Source organism: Fringilla coelebs (assembly GCF_963513975.1).
Source record: "Fringilla coelebs genome assembly, chromosome: 20".
Taxonomy (NCBI): domain Eukaryota; kingdom Metazoa; phylum Chordata; class Aves; order Passeriformes; family Fringillidae; genus Fringilla; species Fringilla coelebs.
The window spans coordinates 7,618,455-7,635,453 of NC_140046.1; the positions used below are offsets into that span (position 1 = coordinate 7,618,455).

The window sequence follows — 16,999 nt, forward strand, 5'->3', positions numbered from 1 at the left end:
TTAGGAAAATACTAGCTGCCAGCTGCCCCTGCTTCAAAGGCTATTTTGCAAAGACATATTCACATTTTGCTTGGCCGGAATGCAAGACTGGAGAACAAAGAACAATGTTTCAATCTATAGTGCTGGATTATCTCTGCCAACAAAAGTCCTATTTTCTGATTTCCATATCAGACATTCCCCCACTTTTCAGTGATCATAAGTAGTAAGAATCATGTGGCAAGTGCAGACAATTTCCTTTAGCTCCATTTCCAGAACATGTGATTGTTAACTGTGATTAATTCACTGAAGCTGTGGTTACTGAAAAGCAAGTGTTCATCCTCAGAGCTGTAACTCAGATTGAAAGCAGACATTAGAACTAGAGACAAATGCCAGTATCAAGAATGAAGAGCAGCCTGCTGAAAATCCAGTGTTTTATAGGGCTGCAGCCATCACACACTGACCCATGCCTACCATGTCTCCTACTCCTGCAGCTGAAGTCGCACTCACAGGATGAGATGCCAGTATTACCCTGTTCAGACATGTAGGAGATTAATTCAAATTTTGTGAGCTTAAAATACAGCTCCCAACTTCCTCCTTTACTTCTAGGGGTCTGAGACAGTTTGGTGCTAGAAATAAACTTTCAGGAACAGACTTGCCAAAGACACTGCAGAAATAAGGAGCAGCACAAGATGTTTGCTGCAGATTTTTACCACACCTTGACCACAGGCCAAGATGCTGCTGATCCAAACCCTTCAGAGTACTGTGGCCATGGCAACCAGAACCTGCTGTGCTCCAGTTCTCACAAGATGCATTTTCCACTCTAAGGTGGAGAACATCTCAATATAATCATGTAGTTGTACTCAGACTCTACTCTGATAACTGCACTGGAGCTTTGAAAATATTTAGGCTGGACAGAAGTAGCTCAGCTTGCTCCTCATCATCTTTCAGTCAGATTTTCCTCTTCTGACACTGCTGTGCAGTAGTGAGGACCCTCACTGTTAACCATATCTCTGAGGAATATGCTGCATTCAACCCAAGTCTAGGAAAAGCCTTCATCTTTGTGACCCTTATGTTGTGGTGCTCAATTCAACTACTTGTCAAAAAGAACACGGTCAAATTAGAATATTCCCAGTATCTGCCTGTATTTCCTCTTTTAGCAGGCAATGTTATACTAGATTGCACCTGGATATCACACAGCATAAGTTTCCCCAGTCAGCAGACTGGCTCTCAGATCTCAAATAATAGTCTGTTTGCTTTTATGTCTAAAAAAAAAAAAAAAAAAAAAGGAAAACAGGACAATGTTCATACTTCACTACAATTTTCTAATTGCAATGTCAACTACAACATGACACAGGAATAGACTTTGAAATATGTATTCCACACTGGGAACAACTGGAAGTTAACAAAGCTTCATATCCCATCTACTTACCTCTCTGGATGGCTTTATGGAGCAGACTCCAGCCTCTCTGGTCTGCCCTATCTACATCAGCCTTGTAGTTGACCAGTGTAGTTGCAATACTCTCCAATCTTTGGGCCAGGGCTAGATCCAGAGCAAGATCTCCATTGTGATCCAATTCATTGAGCTTCCCAGGAAGCTACAACACAAACACAGCCAACTGACATTAAAAGTATCTGAATAATTACTCCCTGCCCTTTGTTGGGGGACAATTTATTTGCTAGTTGTTTGGAGTTTTCATCCAAGCAGAACAAACACCTGTTACTTCAGCTTTCAACAGAAAAGTTGTTCAAGGAAATTATTCTTACTGAACTGCCATGAAGCAGCAGAGTTCTCTATTATAACCACTCAGCTTTAAATGGGCATAGCAACATCAGATAATGGATTTTATTAGATATATTTCGTTGCATGCAAGATGTTTTAAGCATTATGAATCACTTCTAAATTATGTCCTTGTGTAGCTACTGCTAGATAGATCTCCATTACAGGCACAGAAGTAGCTGTGGCAATGCTAAACATGCAAATAAGAATTAGTGACAAAAATCACTAACAAGGTTGAGACTGGTACTTAGGAACTAGGTACCTGAAACATCAAATTCTAGATAGATCAAGTCAGTCTCACTATACCTGAGAATCCATTTCAATAAGATACAAAAAGACTACATCTTCTCTCTCAACTTTAATGGCCTTATGCAAGGGATATTCTGTCTTGGACTTGAACATTTTGTACAACAGCTGAGCACTCATGCTGCTGAAGTCTTCTTTACGCAAGTCATCCTAGGAGCAATTAAAAAAGAGAAGGGTAAGCAACACTCCTGTTTTATTTATGGACAAGGCATTGCACAATGTAATTCTCAAGTTCACAAAACAAGTTCAGTTAAAAGTTCAATTTTGATAACATTTTGGCAAGAATAATCCCAGACAGTCTTTTAAGATTAGGAAGAAACAATCAGGAAGTTTTAAATCTTGCATTTTAGTTTCAAGATCAGTTAGTGAAATTTTTATTCCTTTTTGCCTACAGACATGGAAAAGCAGCATTTCAATGCTAACTATGGTAGATTAACATCTAGTCTTTAAAATAATCCTCTACTAACTTATTCTTAACTCTGTAAAAAAGTCCTACAACTATTAAAGACTCATAAAATTACGAATATATTATTATAACAAAGATTCATAAAATTATTAATAAAAGTAAACAGAAGCTTAGGAATAAAAATATCTTAGGTCTGAGTTAGTGCTCATTTGACTAAACAGAAGCAACTGCATTTCCAGGTAAAGGTAAGCATCAAAATTTCAGAGTCAAGAAGTTAAACTGTAGACTCACAGTTCATATATAATAATCTTTTTTATATATTAACATATCAAAACACTTCCTTCTGTCTTCGAATTAGCCAAGGAAAGAAACCTCCATATCTAGAGTATGCATTTTAGATTTAGAATAAACTAAAGCCCCCTTCAAGTCTACTGTTGACAGGTCTTATTTTAAAGGCTAATTCATTACTCAGTTAAGCAAACTTTCTTCAAAATAAGAGATCAGAGCAAGTGAAACTTCCAAGTTAGCTGCAAGACTGGCTTCCTCTCTCTCCATTACAGAAGATAAATTGCCCTGGCTTCCATGAACTATTTTTAGAAGTAAAAGCAGGCCTGGGATTTGTGATCTGTATAGACAGAGACCAACTATGGATGAACTTATAAACACTTTGAAGCCCAGATTTGATAAACAACCCTCTTGTTTATTAGGAGACAGTCCTTTCTATCTTCTTCATGTTTAGGAAACTGAGACACTTTGTACAGTGAAGTATTTCCAATGGGTAGAAGTTACTCTTCCCCACCAAGACATTCTCAAGATAACTGACCAACTAACAGAGGTTAGACAGTGTGGTAAGGTAAGCAAAATTCTACCACTGAGTTTCTATAATGTGCAAACATTTCTCATCTTGCTTCCTTGTGCCAGGACTCACCCAGTGGCTAGCAATGATCTCAGCACAGTAGTTGAGGAGGGTGCTGGCACTGAGCTCCTCAGCAGTCTGATAGAAACGGATGCAGTTCCTGACATTAACCAGTGACATCACTCCTTTTTCACATCTGTCAAAACAGGAAAGCCAGTGGTCAGTAATCAAAAAGCTTTGCTTAATTACTGTCCCATGCTGTAACAGTCCTGACACTGTTTTTTATAGATGCTGGTAGAATATGGCATGGACTTGCTTTACTAAAGACTGAACTGCATAAACATACTTTTATCAGCAGCCCTAGAAGACACCTTCCCTAAGAGCAGACTTCTATCAGAATCCACCCATCCAAGGTCCCATGATAACACCACGCTGCAGGAGTCTGCAAGTAGAGATCCACCCCAGCTCTCCCAAGGGCACAAACTGCAGCTCATTCACTGCTATGAAGCAGGGAAGATGCACTACAGTGATCACAAGAAGGGGCTGTTGAGGTTGGATATTAGGAAAAATGTCTTCACTGCAAGGGTAGTCAGGCACTGGCAGAAGCTGCCCAGGGCTGGGGTGGAGTCCCCATCCTGCAGGAATTTAACAGATGTGTAGATGTGGCACCTGGGGATATGGTTAATGATGGATTTGGCAGTGCTGGGCTGCTGACCACTCTTAGTGGTCTTCTCCAGCCTAAACAATTCCACTATTCAGTGATTCTATACCTACAAAAACATCTCAAAATTATGAATGGCATCCTACACATGGAGCTGTCACTGTACTACTGTGACCAGACAACTGCTAAGTTCACAGTACAACAGAAGGGCAGCTTTCAGGCTGGTACAAGGCTTCAAGCAGTTTTAGCATTGGCCTTACAGATTCCAACTTCTCTGGTCAAAACACTTGACAGCTTTTGAAGCAATTTAGTTGCTTCATATTGAAGGCACACAAATCACAGCTTATGAATGTCATGTACTGCTACAGACATCCCTTGGGCAAAGGATTATTCTATCAAAGGGTACTTTGACTAAACTGAAGGCTTTGAAATTGTACATAAGGTGATGAGGTTTCAATTTGTACATTCAGGCTTCTCACTAACTCTAATTGGTTTAGAACACCCTAAAGAGTTCAGCATAACAAGCTAGCCCCTAGTGCCACAGTGTAATCATAGTCTCAGACTGGGAAAGCATCACACTGTTACACTAACCTTATTTCTGAAGAAAGGTTGCACAGAAGTTACAAAAACTTCACCTGTGCCACTTTAATACTGCAAACTAATTGCCACTGATTCTTCCTAGCATTCTCTAACAATTCCTTTCTTGCAACTCTCCTGAACCTGATGCTAGCCTACTGATCTCCTCTAAACACCAGATTAGAGTTATTATTTGGCAGAGAGAAGAACTGAAAAGTAAACATAAAACCTATGAGAAGTCTGCTACAGTTTAACTCTAGTGCAATGCTTCATTTCCCCTGATAAACTGAACGACATGCTGTATTATTAAAAGCTCAAGACTTTGAAAAAGCATAATTTTATCTTATTGCCAGCAGCTATCATCTTATTTCTGTTCAAACAAGGTTTAAGAGTTCAAGTATATTTACTAAGACTCACCTTTCCCTAAGCAGCTGGAGCTGAAATTTATTAGCTAATTTCATGAGCTCTGTCAAGAAGATATCATCTTCTCTTAGCTCAAGTTCATCTGTGTAGATCCACCTCAGCATTGCCATGGTTACCTCTGGGTCAGCATCTGGTACAGGGAGCAACAGGATTAATAAAATACTTAAAAACAATCACCTACCCTAGTACTTGCTATTCCTTTGACTTCTAAAAGTCACAGCTACCATAAAAAGAAAAAGAGTCTTGTTTTGAAACTGTACTTTGTTCACAAAGTCAAAATGAGTGAAATTGGTCAGAAGTCGAGTAACAGTGCTGGCACCAAGCAGGAAAACCTTCTTACACTGCAACACTGTGCAGAATGCAGGGAGCACTGTAACATCTATCTGCTAGACCAACGCTGCATATTTAAGGGCCCTTATAAAGTCCTTGGTCCCCCACATATGGCCTAATGCACATCCACACCTGACATGAACAAAGCCCCTTTTAATTTAACAGCCACATGTTATGAACTGCTGCATTTCAACAAAGGTACTCACACCTTGTTACACTTTAGTAATAATTACAAAGCACTTCAAGCTCCTGGTAGCCATTTCTAGGAGAAGTGCAAAAAAGCCAGTTTAAGAAGCTGGTTAGATTTCAGATCTTTACAAGACTGACCACAAACAGATGTCTTTACACAGTGGGAAAACCAGAAAATCACACCATCGGACATTACACAAGGCCAGTGGCTAAGGACCTTTGTCAATCACTCACAATTAAAATGACAATCCATTTTACAAGGATGTAGATAAGAATAACTTCAGAATATCAGATCAATTACAACAGAAATACCATCCATTTAAAAAATTAACCTTAGTCCTTTGAGGTGTTTTGTTCTTTAAAAAAATATTTTGAATTAAAAACCTTAAAGAACCTGAAATACCCATCCTAAAACATCTCCTTTAGATGGAGGGTGAGGGTTGGCCCAGATTATCTGCAGAGTAGTAGAAGTACTTGGCATGCAGACAGCCTCTCAGGAATCACAAGGTTTTAGTAAGACAAGTATTTTTTTGCCAAACTCAAAGCAATCAGAAAGCCTTCTTGAGATGTACTATCAGCTCTGCCTTGGCAGAGGTAAGAGTGCATTTTCTCCCTCTCAATAAGAGAACATGTGTTCATCTCTTTCTACTCTTTTAAAGATTAGAAAATTCTACAGATTACATGAACTCTAAAAGTGCTCAATCTCAAATGCTGCCTGCATTCTGAAGATAAGATTCAGGCAATCTTAGCCTTCAAATTCTTAAGAGAGCCCCTTAAGAAAACAATTTGCAGGGAACAGCTTGTATCTTCCTCCTGCTACTCCATCAGCTAATCCTTGTGCCATTTATCAGTCTTTTTAAAAAAATCAATAATGCAATTTTACAGTGGAAAGTATCATTTACTAACAGGTATTTAAGCAGTGTTTGCTTTGTTAAACATGTAAGACTGCAGATACATTTCAGATTCTCAGACTAGCTTAGATGTGGAGCTAGAAATGCTTTGGACTGCCACTTGTAATGACACTATAACTAACATAAGAGCTTTTTAGTAATAATTTTTGTTAGCACAGCACTCAGTTTCAAAACTCCTTGGCATCTGTTTTCTTGTGGCTGCAGAAAGATCCACCAGTCGTGCTGCAAGGAAGCCTGTGATGTCCCATAAAAGCAGCTTGCTGTGACTTGCTACTTCCCAGTTTGTCTGCACTTAGAATTTACTATAAGATTAAGTGCAGAACGTGAAGCCAATGCTTAATATTCAACATGCTAGTCAGCAAGCCTGCTTAACTTCATACCTGGTTTTATTACTCACAAATTAATTGTATAAGGCTCTCCTCTAGACTGTTAAGTACAGAAAAGCCTTTTAACAGGTTCAATCTGCAGAAGCACTGCCCAGTGTAAGTACATGCAAAAAACTGCTACAACAGAACAAAATGCTCATGTAGAAGATGGTCTGTTAGAAAATTTCTCTTCCTCACCTGTTTTACAAAGGTATCAAAGTGCCAAAGCAAACAATTTCAATAACACATCAGTACTTGCATTCACTTCCCACACACACTATGTTAACAAGCAGCAAGGTATTTCCATGACACGCTTCAGAGAAATTATGCACACTACCTCAAAAAGCCCTGTCCTTCCTCAAAAAGGAAGAAGTCAAGCTCCTCCATATAGATTTGTTTTTCATTATGTTTAGTTGACTCTAGAAAAGACAAACAGGCCACCAATCTCAACCCCTGTTTGTTAAAGAGAAAGAAGGCAGGTTATTGATTTAACTACCACTAGCACCCAGTTCACAAGCTCACTACCACTCCAGAGAGAGAGCTCGGTTATAAACAGATTAAGCACCACTTTTAGCACACAGCAGGAGACTGGAAGGCACTTAAGTAACCTTCTCCCAACAGGCCCTTTCACAAGTCACCCTAAAGACAACTGAGGCATCACATTACTCAGCAGTGACTGACCTGACAGATCCAGCTCCTCTGTTGAGGCAAGGTTGGCAAGGCTCCACGTATCGCTGCGCGCCGCCAAGACAAATTTGTGAGCACGGATGTGCTTGTCCCCAACCTTTATCTTCAGATCACTGAGAGGAGAAAAAAACCCAAACATGTCTTATGCAGACTTCTCCTGCACTTAGGTATTATGGATTCAGTATCTGGGTATCCACATTCAGGTTCAAATTGTTTGAGACATTATAAAACACAATTGGTTAAGTAGAATATGTTGTCAAATGACAATTCCTATTTTTCTAGGGAGAAATGCAATGAGTCATTCATATTTCAAGTGCGCTTGGTTAGGCTTGGTGTTTTAAACCATTTCAGAATAAATATAGGGAGAGAATTATTGTAGAACTTAGGAAAAGCCAACAATCTTGAAGTTAAATATTTATGTCACAGTGTCCATACTAATACTGTCAGCTGAGCACCAATGCTTTCAGGCAAGACCAGCAAGAGAACAATGCTGTTTGACAGGAGGCTGAGTGCAAGGCAGAATCCCCAGTTCCCAGGAGACCAGCTGTCAAGAACACCCATTTCATCCTGACCCTTTATACCAGGTTATCCACTTCCCTGCTCATTCTGAAATCCCATGGCTTGCAAATGTTCTGACTGTGTAGGTGTGCTTTCCAGACCATTTTCCAAATCAAAGCACTGCTATAAACTACAGCACAGAGATGTTACTTAATGAAACCTGCACTGGGACCTGCTACCTTTCTCATTCTGTGATATGTAGGCCCTTTGAGACAACTATTCAATGACTTTAAAGCTAAGAAGCTGAACAGAAATAAAATGCTCCAACTCTTCTGACATATACTACCAAACAAATCTTTTACTCACCAGGCTGCAGTAAGTTCTTGCAAGCACAGAGCCTTTTCTCAGGCTCATGAAGAGATGCTGGTGCAAGGAAATTTTAACTAAAATAGATTTTCCCTTACTTGACTAAACTCCTTTACTATATTGGCTTTGCTTTCAGTAACAGCAAAGAAATTGATAAATATCATCATAGTCTCAGAAATGAATCAGCTCAAGGATCTAGAATATGGAAGGGATCCTTAGTATGCCTATGGAAAAGAAACTAGTAACCATAATTTTGTGCTGAGATTCAAAAATACAGTGTATCACTAAGTCACATACATCACTAATACAACCAGACAAGCCAAATTAATCAGGCTTCTTCACACACAACAGGAACACAGCACTGAAGATGTTTTAGGACAAAGCCTTTCAAGAAAGGAACAGTTTTTCCAGACACATTGTGTAATTAATCCATCAACCAAGCATGGTTCAGTTCAAAACTCCTTCTCTTCAAAGTGAACTTTACTGCTGACAGTGACTGTGGTTAGTTTTCTCTGAACTTGTCTGAGATGAACTTCTGCTTAGAGCTCTCAATTCAAGAATTGGATTCAGTATGCCATCCTCTTCCATCTACAAATGCAACTCAGGACTCTATTCACACGTGGCAGCAAAGAATTTTCCTTGTGTAAGACCAGGACCTAGTGCAGTCCATAAAACCCAAGGCTCCTGTAATTCCCCTTTCCCAGAGGGGGATTCCTTACCTGTACTGCTCCTGCTGGTAGAGTTCAGCTACAATGGCCAGAAGGCGGCTGATGAAGGTGTCGCTGGCATTGTCCTGGTTGGCCTCGACAGCCAGAAGGTTGCACCTCCTTTCTGTATCAACAAGTTTCTTCTGCAGCTTCACATACTCCTGGCGGAGGAGCATCAGGTGCTTTTCCAGCTTGGCCACCTCCTCTGTAAGGCACACAGTGTTACTGCAAGGTTGAGAGATGCACACCTTGTTTGGCATCTGAGGGGTATCTTCACACGTTGTTTAATTACCACACTCCAAGGAGAGTCTCTCCTCTTCCAAATACCTGAGCATCTCACCCCCAGTATTAAACCTTCTATTTTCTATCATTTTCATAAATACATTGAAAAATCATAACAGTGATAAAAGCCACTTACAAAGAAATTTCTGAGTTCTGTTTTGTCAGAAATGCCATAAAGTTCCTAAAGCCATGGAGTCCATTTCTGTGGGAATTATGGTGCGGCAGAGGACTAAGCCTTTGGTTCTTACTCATTTTTTTCAGCCTAGTTAAGATGCTGTTTGACTTTTCAGCTGATACTTAAACCACAAATAAGCATTAGAACAGCTGCTAGGTACCATATCTACCTCAGAGTATTTAACTGACCTGTTTAGAACTCCTCAACCTGTCAGCTAAGAAACTCCCCAAAAAATGGCCAGAGTGGAAAGCAGATTGTCCCCAGAATCTATGTGCTAAAGGCCAGTCAAAAGTACATCAAACTACTTCCTGCTGGCACACACACTCCTCCACTGGAGGCACTCCACTGGTAAGGCATCACAAATGGAGTCAAGTCCATGATGGCTATTTCAGTTTAGGATCAGCAAAGCAACAGCACCCGGGAATCTGATCCTTGAACAGGTATTCCATCCCATTGCAGAAGCCACTTTTTCACCACACTTAACTGGTCACTCCACAACATGCTGGGGTAAATCAACCCGGGCCACCTCTATGAAAAACCTCTATACTTCATTGCTGGAAGGAAACATCTGTACAGGTATTCAAAATGCAACTATGAGTGCTTATTTATGGATTCATTCCAAAAACTGTATGTTTGCTATCAATCACAGGCCTTCATTATCTTCCTCCTATCATTAAGTTGATTTTTCAAGTAAGGCCAAATCCCAAACCAGTCCTAAAATAAGAGGGGGCAGGGAGGATAAATTTGGACGCTAACCAGTGATTTTAGGTGGGAAAGTTCCTACAAGATTACTCCCTACTAGCCAGGAATTCATATTTCAAAGACTTTTCCAAAATATTTACTAAACATCACAAGTACAAACAAGGAGAAACTGAGCTCTGTTGATCAGTGTTTTCTTCTTGCTCCTGGAGAAAAGTTCAACAGTGCAGCTGACCTTGGCCTTGCTCTGACACAGGTCCCCAGGGCAGAGCATCAGTCTGTGGCTCTGCTGCAGACAGAGCACCTTGTTTAGCCTGTCCTCTACAGACCCTGCAGCAAATGCTGCCTCATACTCTCTTAACAACTATTGTAATGGACAAACAAAAGGCAACATATCCCATTTTATTTTTCAGTTAATATTACATAAGAAGGCTTGGCAGGTACTTCCTTCAACAGCCTTTTTGTTAGCTTCATCCTTCAAAATTTCAGAGATACCACCTCCTTTGGGATACCTTTCTTTTTCTACTGAAATATACTCTGATTTCAGAATTGTGCCATCAGCACCACACCAAGCCTCAAGGAGGGTTTGAAATCCTGCTGTGGTCAGTCTTTCTATGTGAAGATGAATGCAGTTTTGGTGTTCCCAGAACTAAAAGGACACGTCCCTTGAGCAACTACTCCTTCCTCATTTCTCTGTAAGGATAGTGTTGGGGCACAAAGCAAGTCCTACTGTTAGAGCAGGAGTCTGACAGGAGCTCAGAGCAAAAGACACTGAGAACTGCACCAAAAATTAGTGTATGAACAGCACCACTGTTTATCCAGTAAGATTTTTAAATGGCATACAAATTCAAATGCTAGGAATAAGAAACTGCCTAGTGAAGCTCATTGCATGCACCACCCTACAGAAATCCTGCATCTTCCAGCCAAGCCATGGGAGTGCAAAGGTGGGAATAAAGAATCTGTACCACCATAAACACTGTCATTTTACCAATGTCAGCTCACTAGCTCCAGATTAGCCTGAAATCACTAGGAGACAATGCAGAGCTACCTTAAACCCCCAAACAGCAGTAGCTGAAGCTTAGTGCATGACCAACAATCCAGCTTGTCACTGCTGCTTTCAGGGCAATCCCAGACAATCCCTACTAGCAGTGAAAGTACCTCAAAGAACCAAAGCTTTAAGAACTCTTGCTTTCAGACTGACACCATATACTTCCTGCAAACTCAGTGAGAAGGACTGACAGGTATTTGCTTACTGTACCAATTACAAGAACTGTAAAATAAAGAGTTTCTCTTACTCTACATGACAACCTGCACACATGTTGTGTAGTAGCTAGACTTGAGGACAGTATTTGATCTTACAGCACATTTCAAATGCACATTCAAGAGAGTTCTCAATGTCCAGTTAATCAACATTTAACAGCACAAGAGCAAAGGCTCAGTTTTCCCTATAAACTGCTCACTTAACGAGTGAACAAATAAAAGGCACAATTACTGCAGGCACACACACTCTTAAGGATGGTCATTGCCTTAAGATACTGAAAGGACAGGCTGAGTCAGATCCCAGTAAGTCTCTGGCTAAACAGCAACCCCAATGCCTCAGTGAGAAGGATGCTCGGGCTCAGCAGAGCAGAAAACACAAAATGCCTCTTCTTCTGAGCCACAGTCCAGGTAAATAAGAGTAGCTTTTGTTAACAGCTTTCTAGCAGATTGATCAGCATCTCATGAGCTGGCAGAAGTTTATATTCCATATCAAAGGCTTTGAAGAGGATTTCAGGAAAGGCTGCTGTCATTTTTTTAAAGGAGAATGCACAGAAGTACTCAGAAGCAAATAGGTGACTGCAAGTAGGGAGGCAAAAGGCAATGAGGAGACGATATCACATATCAGAAATTAGAGGGACGCTCTAGTGGAGCCCATCACACAGCCCATTCCACCCATCAAAAGCAGTCCCAGAAGCAATACAGACAAACTTTGTTTCCTTACAAAGTCGACCTGAGTGAAATATTTCAGAAAACCAAATTATTTCCTTATCTCCTCCACTGCTCCACACTCAGACCCTTATCTCCCAAGGATGTACAAGTCACTGCTTTCTGGTTCCTCCTCACTTTTGCTTATTTTTGATCTTTACCATCCCAAAGCTCTACAGCTACTGCTTCTGCACACTCAAGCATTAATCCAACAATTCTTACCCATGCCTGCATATAAAAGCCTCCTGTATTATCAGTAAGAACACAGAAATTACACACTAAGATGTTCAGTCAATCTGCAGGTAACAATTGCAATAAATATGATGCAGGATTTTTCTAGGCAGAGGCAACACTTCCTTATGAGAAGAAGCACTTGGCTTCTGAGCTAATAACCACGATTTGACAAGTTCCCTTAATAAGCTTTCACTTTTCAGCTGACTCAAGGATGGCTCTTCACTAGGAATGTGTGGCTGCAGGTAGGTACCTTGTTTGCAGGGACAAAATGAGCCCCTCTTCCAACACAACCTAAGGCAATGAGAAGGGTGACAACTCCAGCTTGTTATTCCAGTTCACACATAATCATTCATTGGTCATGTGCCTTATTCAGCCAAAAGATCAGAGAATTACTTAAGGCAGTAAAGAATCTCTGAGAAGCACAGATTGTCTGAAACAGGGCTTGCTTGCATGAGCTGCAGGTTAATTCTGCAAAGGAGGACCCTGAACCAGAATCTCACATCCTTGAGGGTCTCTTTGGAGAAAGTTTCACTACCTGAAGCCAACTAAAGCCCTCCAGGACTAGGTCACCAAGGCTTAAAAACAAGCAAAAGAGGCTGGTCAGCTAAATATGAAGCGGTGGTATTTCAGCACACAAGAAGTTAGGCATTGCTCTTAGGACTTATCAAACCAGCTTGACTACAGCATCCTCTCAGCTGATGCATGCCAGTCCAGCAGCATCTGCTCCATCTTAGTCAATATTCTACAAGTGTTCCTAAAATTTCACCACTGTCCAAGAGCTGCACTTCAAAGTTGAAGGCTCTGCTTTCACGACTCTAACTTCATTTCCTCTGTAACTTGGAGCATTTTAGCTCCGTTTGCACACTCCGTTTCCTCCAAGAAAAAGAGGAAGCTTGTCTTGCAAAAATGAGCAGAACTGTAAAAATCCAAGCAGTTTTTTTTTTTCCTTTTTACAAATCCCTTGAAGTTAAAATTAATTTGAATGGTGGCATTGCCAGTCTTCAAGCAAAACAGCAGCACTCCAGGAGCTCTGCAAACCTCACCTGAGCCTGACAAAAGGGCTCCGGCACAAGTGACCGGGAGGCTGCAGCACCGGCAGCCCGCCCTGCTCCAGGGAAAGCGGCCGCCCGCGGCGCCTCGGGCAGGGCACGCCGGGATGAGCCCCCGGGCTGAGCCCCACGACACGGGCAGGAGCCCCCTGCGGCCCCGCCTGACCCACCGCCTGCGGGGAGGGGTCGGCGGCACCTCCTGGCCGGCTCCCGCCGCCCACGGCCGCCCCAAGCGCCCTCCTGAGAGGCAAAGCCGCCCGCGCCAGCCGGCCCCGCCCGGGGGTGTCCGCCCGCGGCCCCCGCCATCTCCCGCTCACCTCGGGGCGGCCCGCCCCGCCCGCCGCGGGCAGGGCCGAGCCCGTCCCTCTGGGGAGAGCGGCGGGAGCCTCACACTGCGGTGCCCCGCGAGCGGCGGAGGCCCCCGGCTGCCGCGGTCCCCGGCCCCGCCCGGCCCCTCACCCGGGCTCCCCCCCTCACCTTCCGCCATGTTGGCTCCGGCGCCGCAGCTCTCGCGAGAGCCGCCGCCCGCCCCAGCGCCAGAGCGGGGCGGTCTCGCGAGAACAGCGCAATAGCGCCGCCGCCGGCCGCGCTACTGGGACGGTCGCGCTCGCTACGCGTTATCCCGCGCTATCCCGCCTTCTCCGCGTTATCCCGCCTTATCCCGCCCTATCCGCGTTATCCCGCCTTCTCCGCGCTATCCCGCCTTCTCCGCGTTATCCCGCCTTATCCGAGTTACCCCGCCTTCTCCGCTCTCCTCCCCGCCCCTCCGGCGGCACCGGCTGGCGGCAGAGCGCGGCCGGGTGGAGCCGCCCCGGGATGCACTTTCCTCTTGGAGGAGGCGCCCGGTGATCCCGACCGGAGAGCTGGGCTGGCGGGGAACAGCGAGGCGGCGACTGGCACGGCCGGGAAACGCTGGAAAAAACCGGCCAGGACGGGGGACACGCGGCTGTGCATCGCCTCCGCTCGCCTGCCGCAGCAGCGCCGGCCCGGGCCCGGACAGCGCCTTGGGGCCGGCATTGCCCGCACGGCTGCAGGAGCCACGGCGAGGGCGTTCGGCCGTGGGGGCTCCTCGCCGCTTCAGGTCCTGCTTTTGTTTCAGAGCCAACAATCCCGGACGCTGAATCTGTGCCCCCCGGACACTGGATCGGTGCCCGGTGGGTGAATGGTTGCGAGTCGACAGGCAGTGACCAAGTACCAGGAACAGGATCATTTTCCCAGCCACGTGTACAACACAGCTGCCCCCTCGGCTGTTGTTGTTCATCATCGCTCCTGCTTAGATGCAACTGAAATGCCAAATACTCCATGCTGGTCCAACAGCAAATTTGTTGCTTGCTTTGAGGAGCAACTTTCAGTTAAACGTTTGAAGACTTTATGCACAGTATTGTTTTACAGACATAATTTTTTCTGGACTCCACCATGAAGTGACCTTTGAAAAGTTACTCTGCATCCCATTTATTTTGGTGTTGGATAAAACAGCAAATCCAGAGCTGGGCCCAGGAGGCTCACAGACTGTAGTTTTCTAGACATACCATGAAACAACCTGTCTCATTTTGCACAGCTTGATGACAGCTGTGTATGACTTTGCTATATAGCAAATTACCCCACTGCTCATGGTGCTATTGATCCTCTTGAGGAACTGTGAGGAGCCAAGTTATTGCTCCCTGATCAGATTTAGCTTAATTTCACAGTAACAGGGATCAGATTTCAAACCACTGCTATGTTTTGCATCAAGGGAATTGTAATCTCCTCTGGGGATTTGCCTGGGCAGGAAGCTGTTGTATGAGTCTCTCTAAACCCCAACCAGCTTCTGATTTGGTTCAGAATCACTCGTGTTGCTGCTCTGTGTGCAGTGATGGCACTGCACCAAGAGCAGTGCACCAGATGGTACAGACAGAGTGGAGTCCACCCCACACTGGCCTCCCAAAGCCCAAAATACATTTCTAATCAGAATTCATATGCTCTGCTTATTGATCATCTAGTTCCAAGAAGTGTTTTCAGCCATTGCAGCAGAAGGAATTTTAGAGTGACAGCTGAGTTCTTATGAGTTTTAGGGATCTTCTCTGGTGCAGCATGGAGAAATCAAAGAAAGGAATTAAGAAGGTCACACTAGTTAGACATTCATTAGTATTTGATGCTTTTCCTTTTCCCCCAGTGGTGCAGAGATATCTGGAATGCAGAGCAAATGCCCCTCGTTGGGGCAAAAATCAGCTCAAACCCTCAGCCAGGATAACAGACCCCATGAGAACCTACAGTGTTAACTGAGCAGCCAGGATGCCAACAGTCTGCACCAACCAAACCAGATACAGTGTCTTGCTACAAGAAAAACTGATGAATGCTGTTTACTTCTTTGTTCACCAAGAATCCTCACGCTACTTGTCAATCCTGCAGCTCCTCAGTGCTGTTCCCATCTGGTTTTATCACTAACAGCTTTCCACCAGTGCCCCTTTCAGTGTGGGGCAGGAACAAAGAGCCAACTGTGATCACAGAAAAGTGAAATAGGCCATTTCCTTGCCTGCCAAAGGCTTCCTACAACCTGGACACTTGGCACCAGACCCTGAGCTGCCTCTTTCATTCAGTCACTGGGCATTAGCCATACCTGCAGCTTGTAGACCTTATCAGTATCCCACAGTCATGCACTGCCCTGGGGAGTATCTGGGTCAGGTGGGATCACAAACCATCTGGGTAAGCCAAATATCTGAATTTACAAAGAGGGGAAATGAGCAGTGCTGTGGAATTCCTAGTTCTTCCATACCACAGAAGCAAGACAAACATTTCCTAAAGAACAAACAAGCAGCAATTGTGGAGAGCATAGACATAAAGCTTTGAACAACTTTGTGAATTTACAGATGAGTCTGTGGTGATTTTGTGTGTGGTTACTTTGGAAGACAAAACAGAGACCACTCTTGAACTTGCTGAAAGCAGCAAATACCTGGAATTGCCTCAGTTCTAGATACACTGTGGAAATTGAAAAGGAAGGTCAGCCTGTGGGGGAGTAAGTCCATTGGTAGGTTTAATAAGATCAGCTTTTTTCCAGTCTTTTTTTTAATGGAAAGAATGACACCATGGCACTGAAATTCTGCACAGTCTCAGCTTTAAGTGGAAAAGAAACCTGCTCTAAAGACCTTTTGGACAAGTAAGTGCTCCAACAGGAACTCAAATCAGCTCTAGTGTCTGAGGGATAAAGTACTGCAAGCACCTACCTGGCTGCAGTAGCAGCCTAGCCACCTAAAATCAAATTTAACTAATGATTTCACATAAAAATTCATTTCCAAATATGTAAATATAGATATCAAATGTACCTGTTTATCTAAACCACCCACAGGAGGAAGTAGTACCTTTCCTTCTAAGTCTTCTTACATTAAATGCCTTTTTGTCCCCAAAGGCTGCCTTGCCTCTAACAACTGTCACCTGCTTCCACCCCAGCCCCCCTCACAAAACATGCAATATGTGCCTTTCTGCATATGCATGTTGCACAGCAACATAAAATGAAGTCCAGCCAGCAAATTAGGACTGAAGGCTTCCTAAAAGCTGACTTTGACACTGGAACTCTTGATTTAT

The 16,999-nt window shown here is 43.4% G+C and overlaps 1 protein-coding gene across 3 annotated transcripts in view; it reads right to left on the reverse strand.

Moving 5' to 3' along the window:
- Positions 1–13,927, reverse strand: part of ANKFY1 (ankyrin repeat and FYVE domain containing 1) — a 31,537-nt gene extending 17,610 nt beyond the window's left edge. Inside the window, exons 1-7 of one of the 3 annotated variants that reach the window (XM_084219130.1) lie at positions 13,919–13,927; positions 9,050–9,242; positions 7,461–7,579; positions 4,979–5,114; positions 3,397–3,520; positions 2,063–2,212; positions 1,409–1,574 (exon numbers count right to left, since the gene is read on the reverse strand). In XM_084219130.1, coding sequence (XP_084075256.1) covers positions 1,409–1,574; positions 2,063–2,212; positions 3,397–3,520; positions 4,979–5,114; positions 7,461–7,579; positions 9,050–9,213 — 859 coding nt within the window. In that variant the 5' untranslated portion in view covers positions 9,214–9,242; positions 13,919–13,927. Of the gene's footprint in view, positions 1–1,408; positions 1,575–2,062; positions 2,213–3,396; positions 3,521–4,978; positions 5,115–7,116; positions 7,233–7,460; positions 7,582–9,049; positions 9,243–13,918 lie in introns of those variants that run through there. The other 2 variants (XM_084219132.1, XM_084219131.1) reach the window with 2 other exon arrangements.
- Between the last annotated feature and the right edge of the window lie 3,072 nt (positions 13,928–16,999).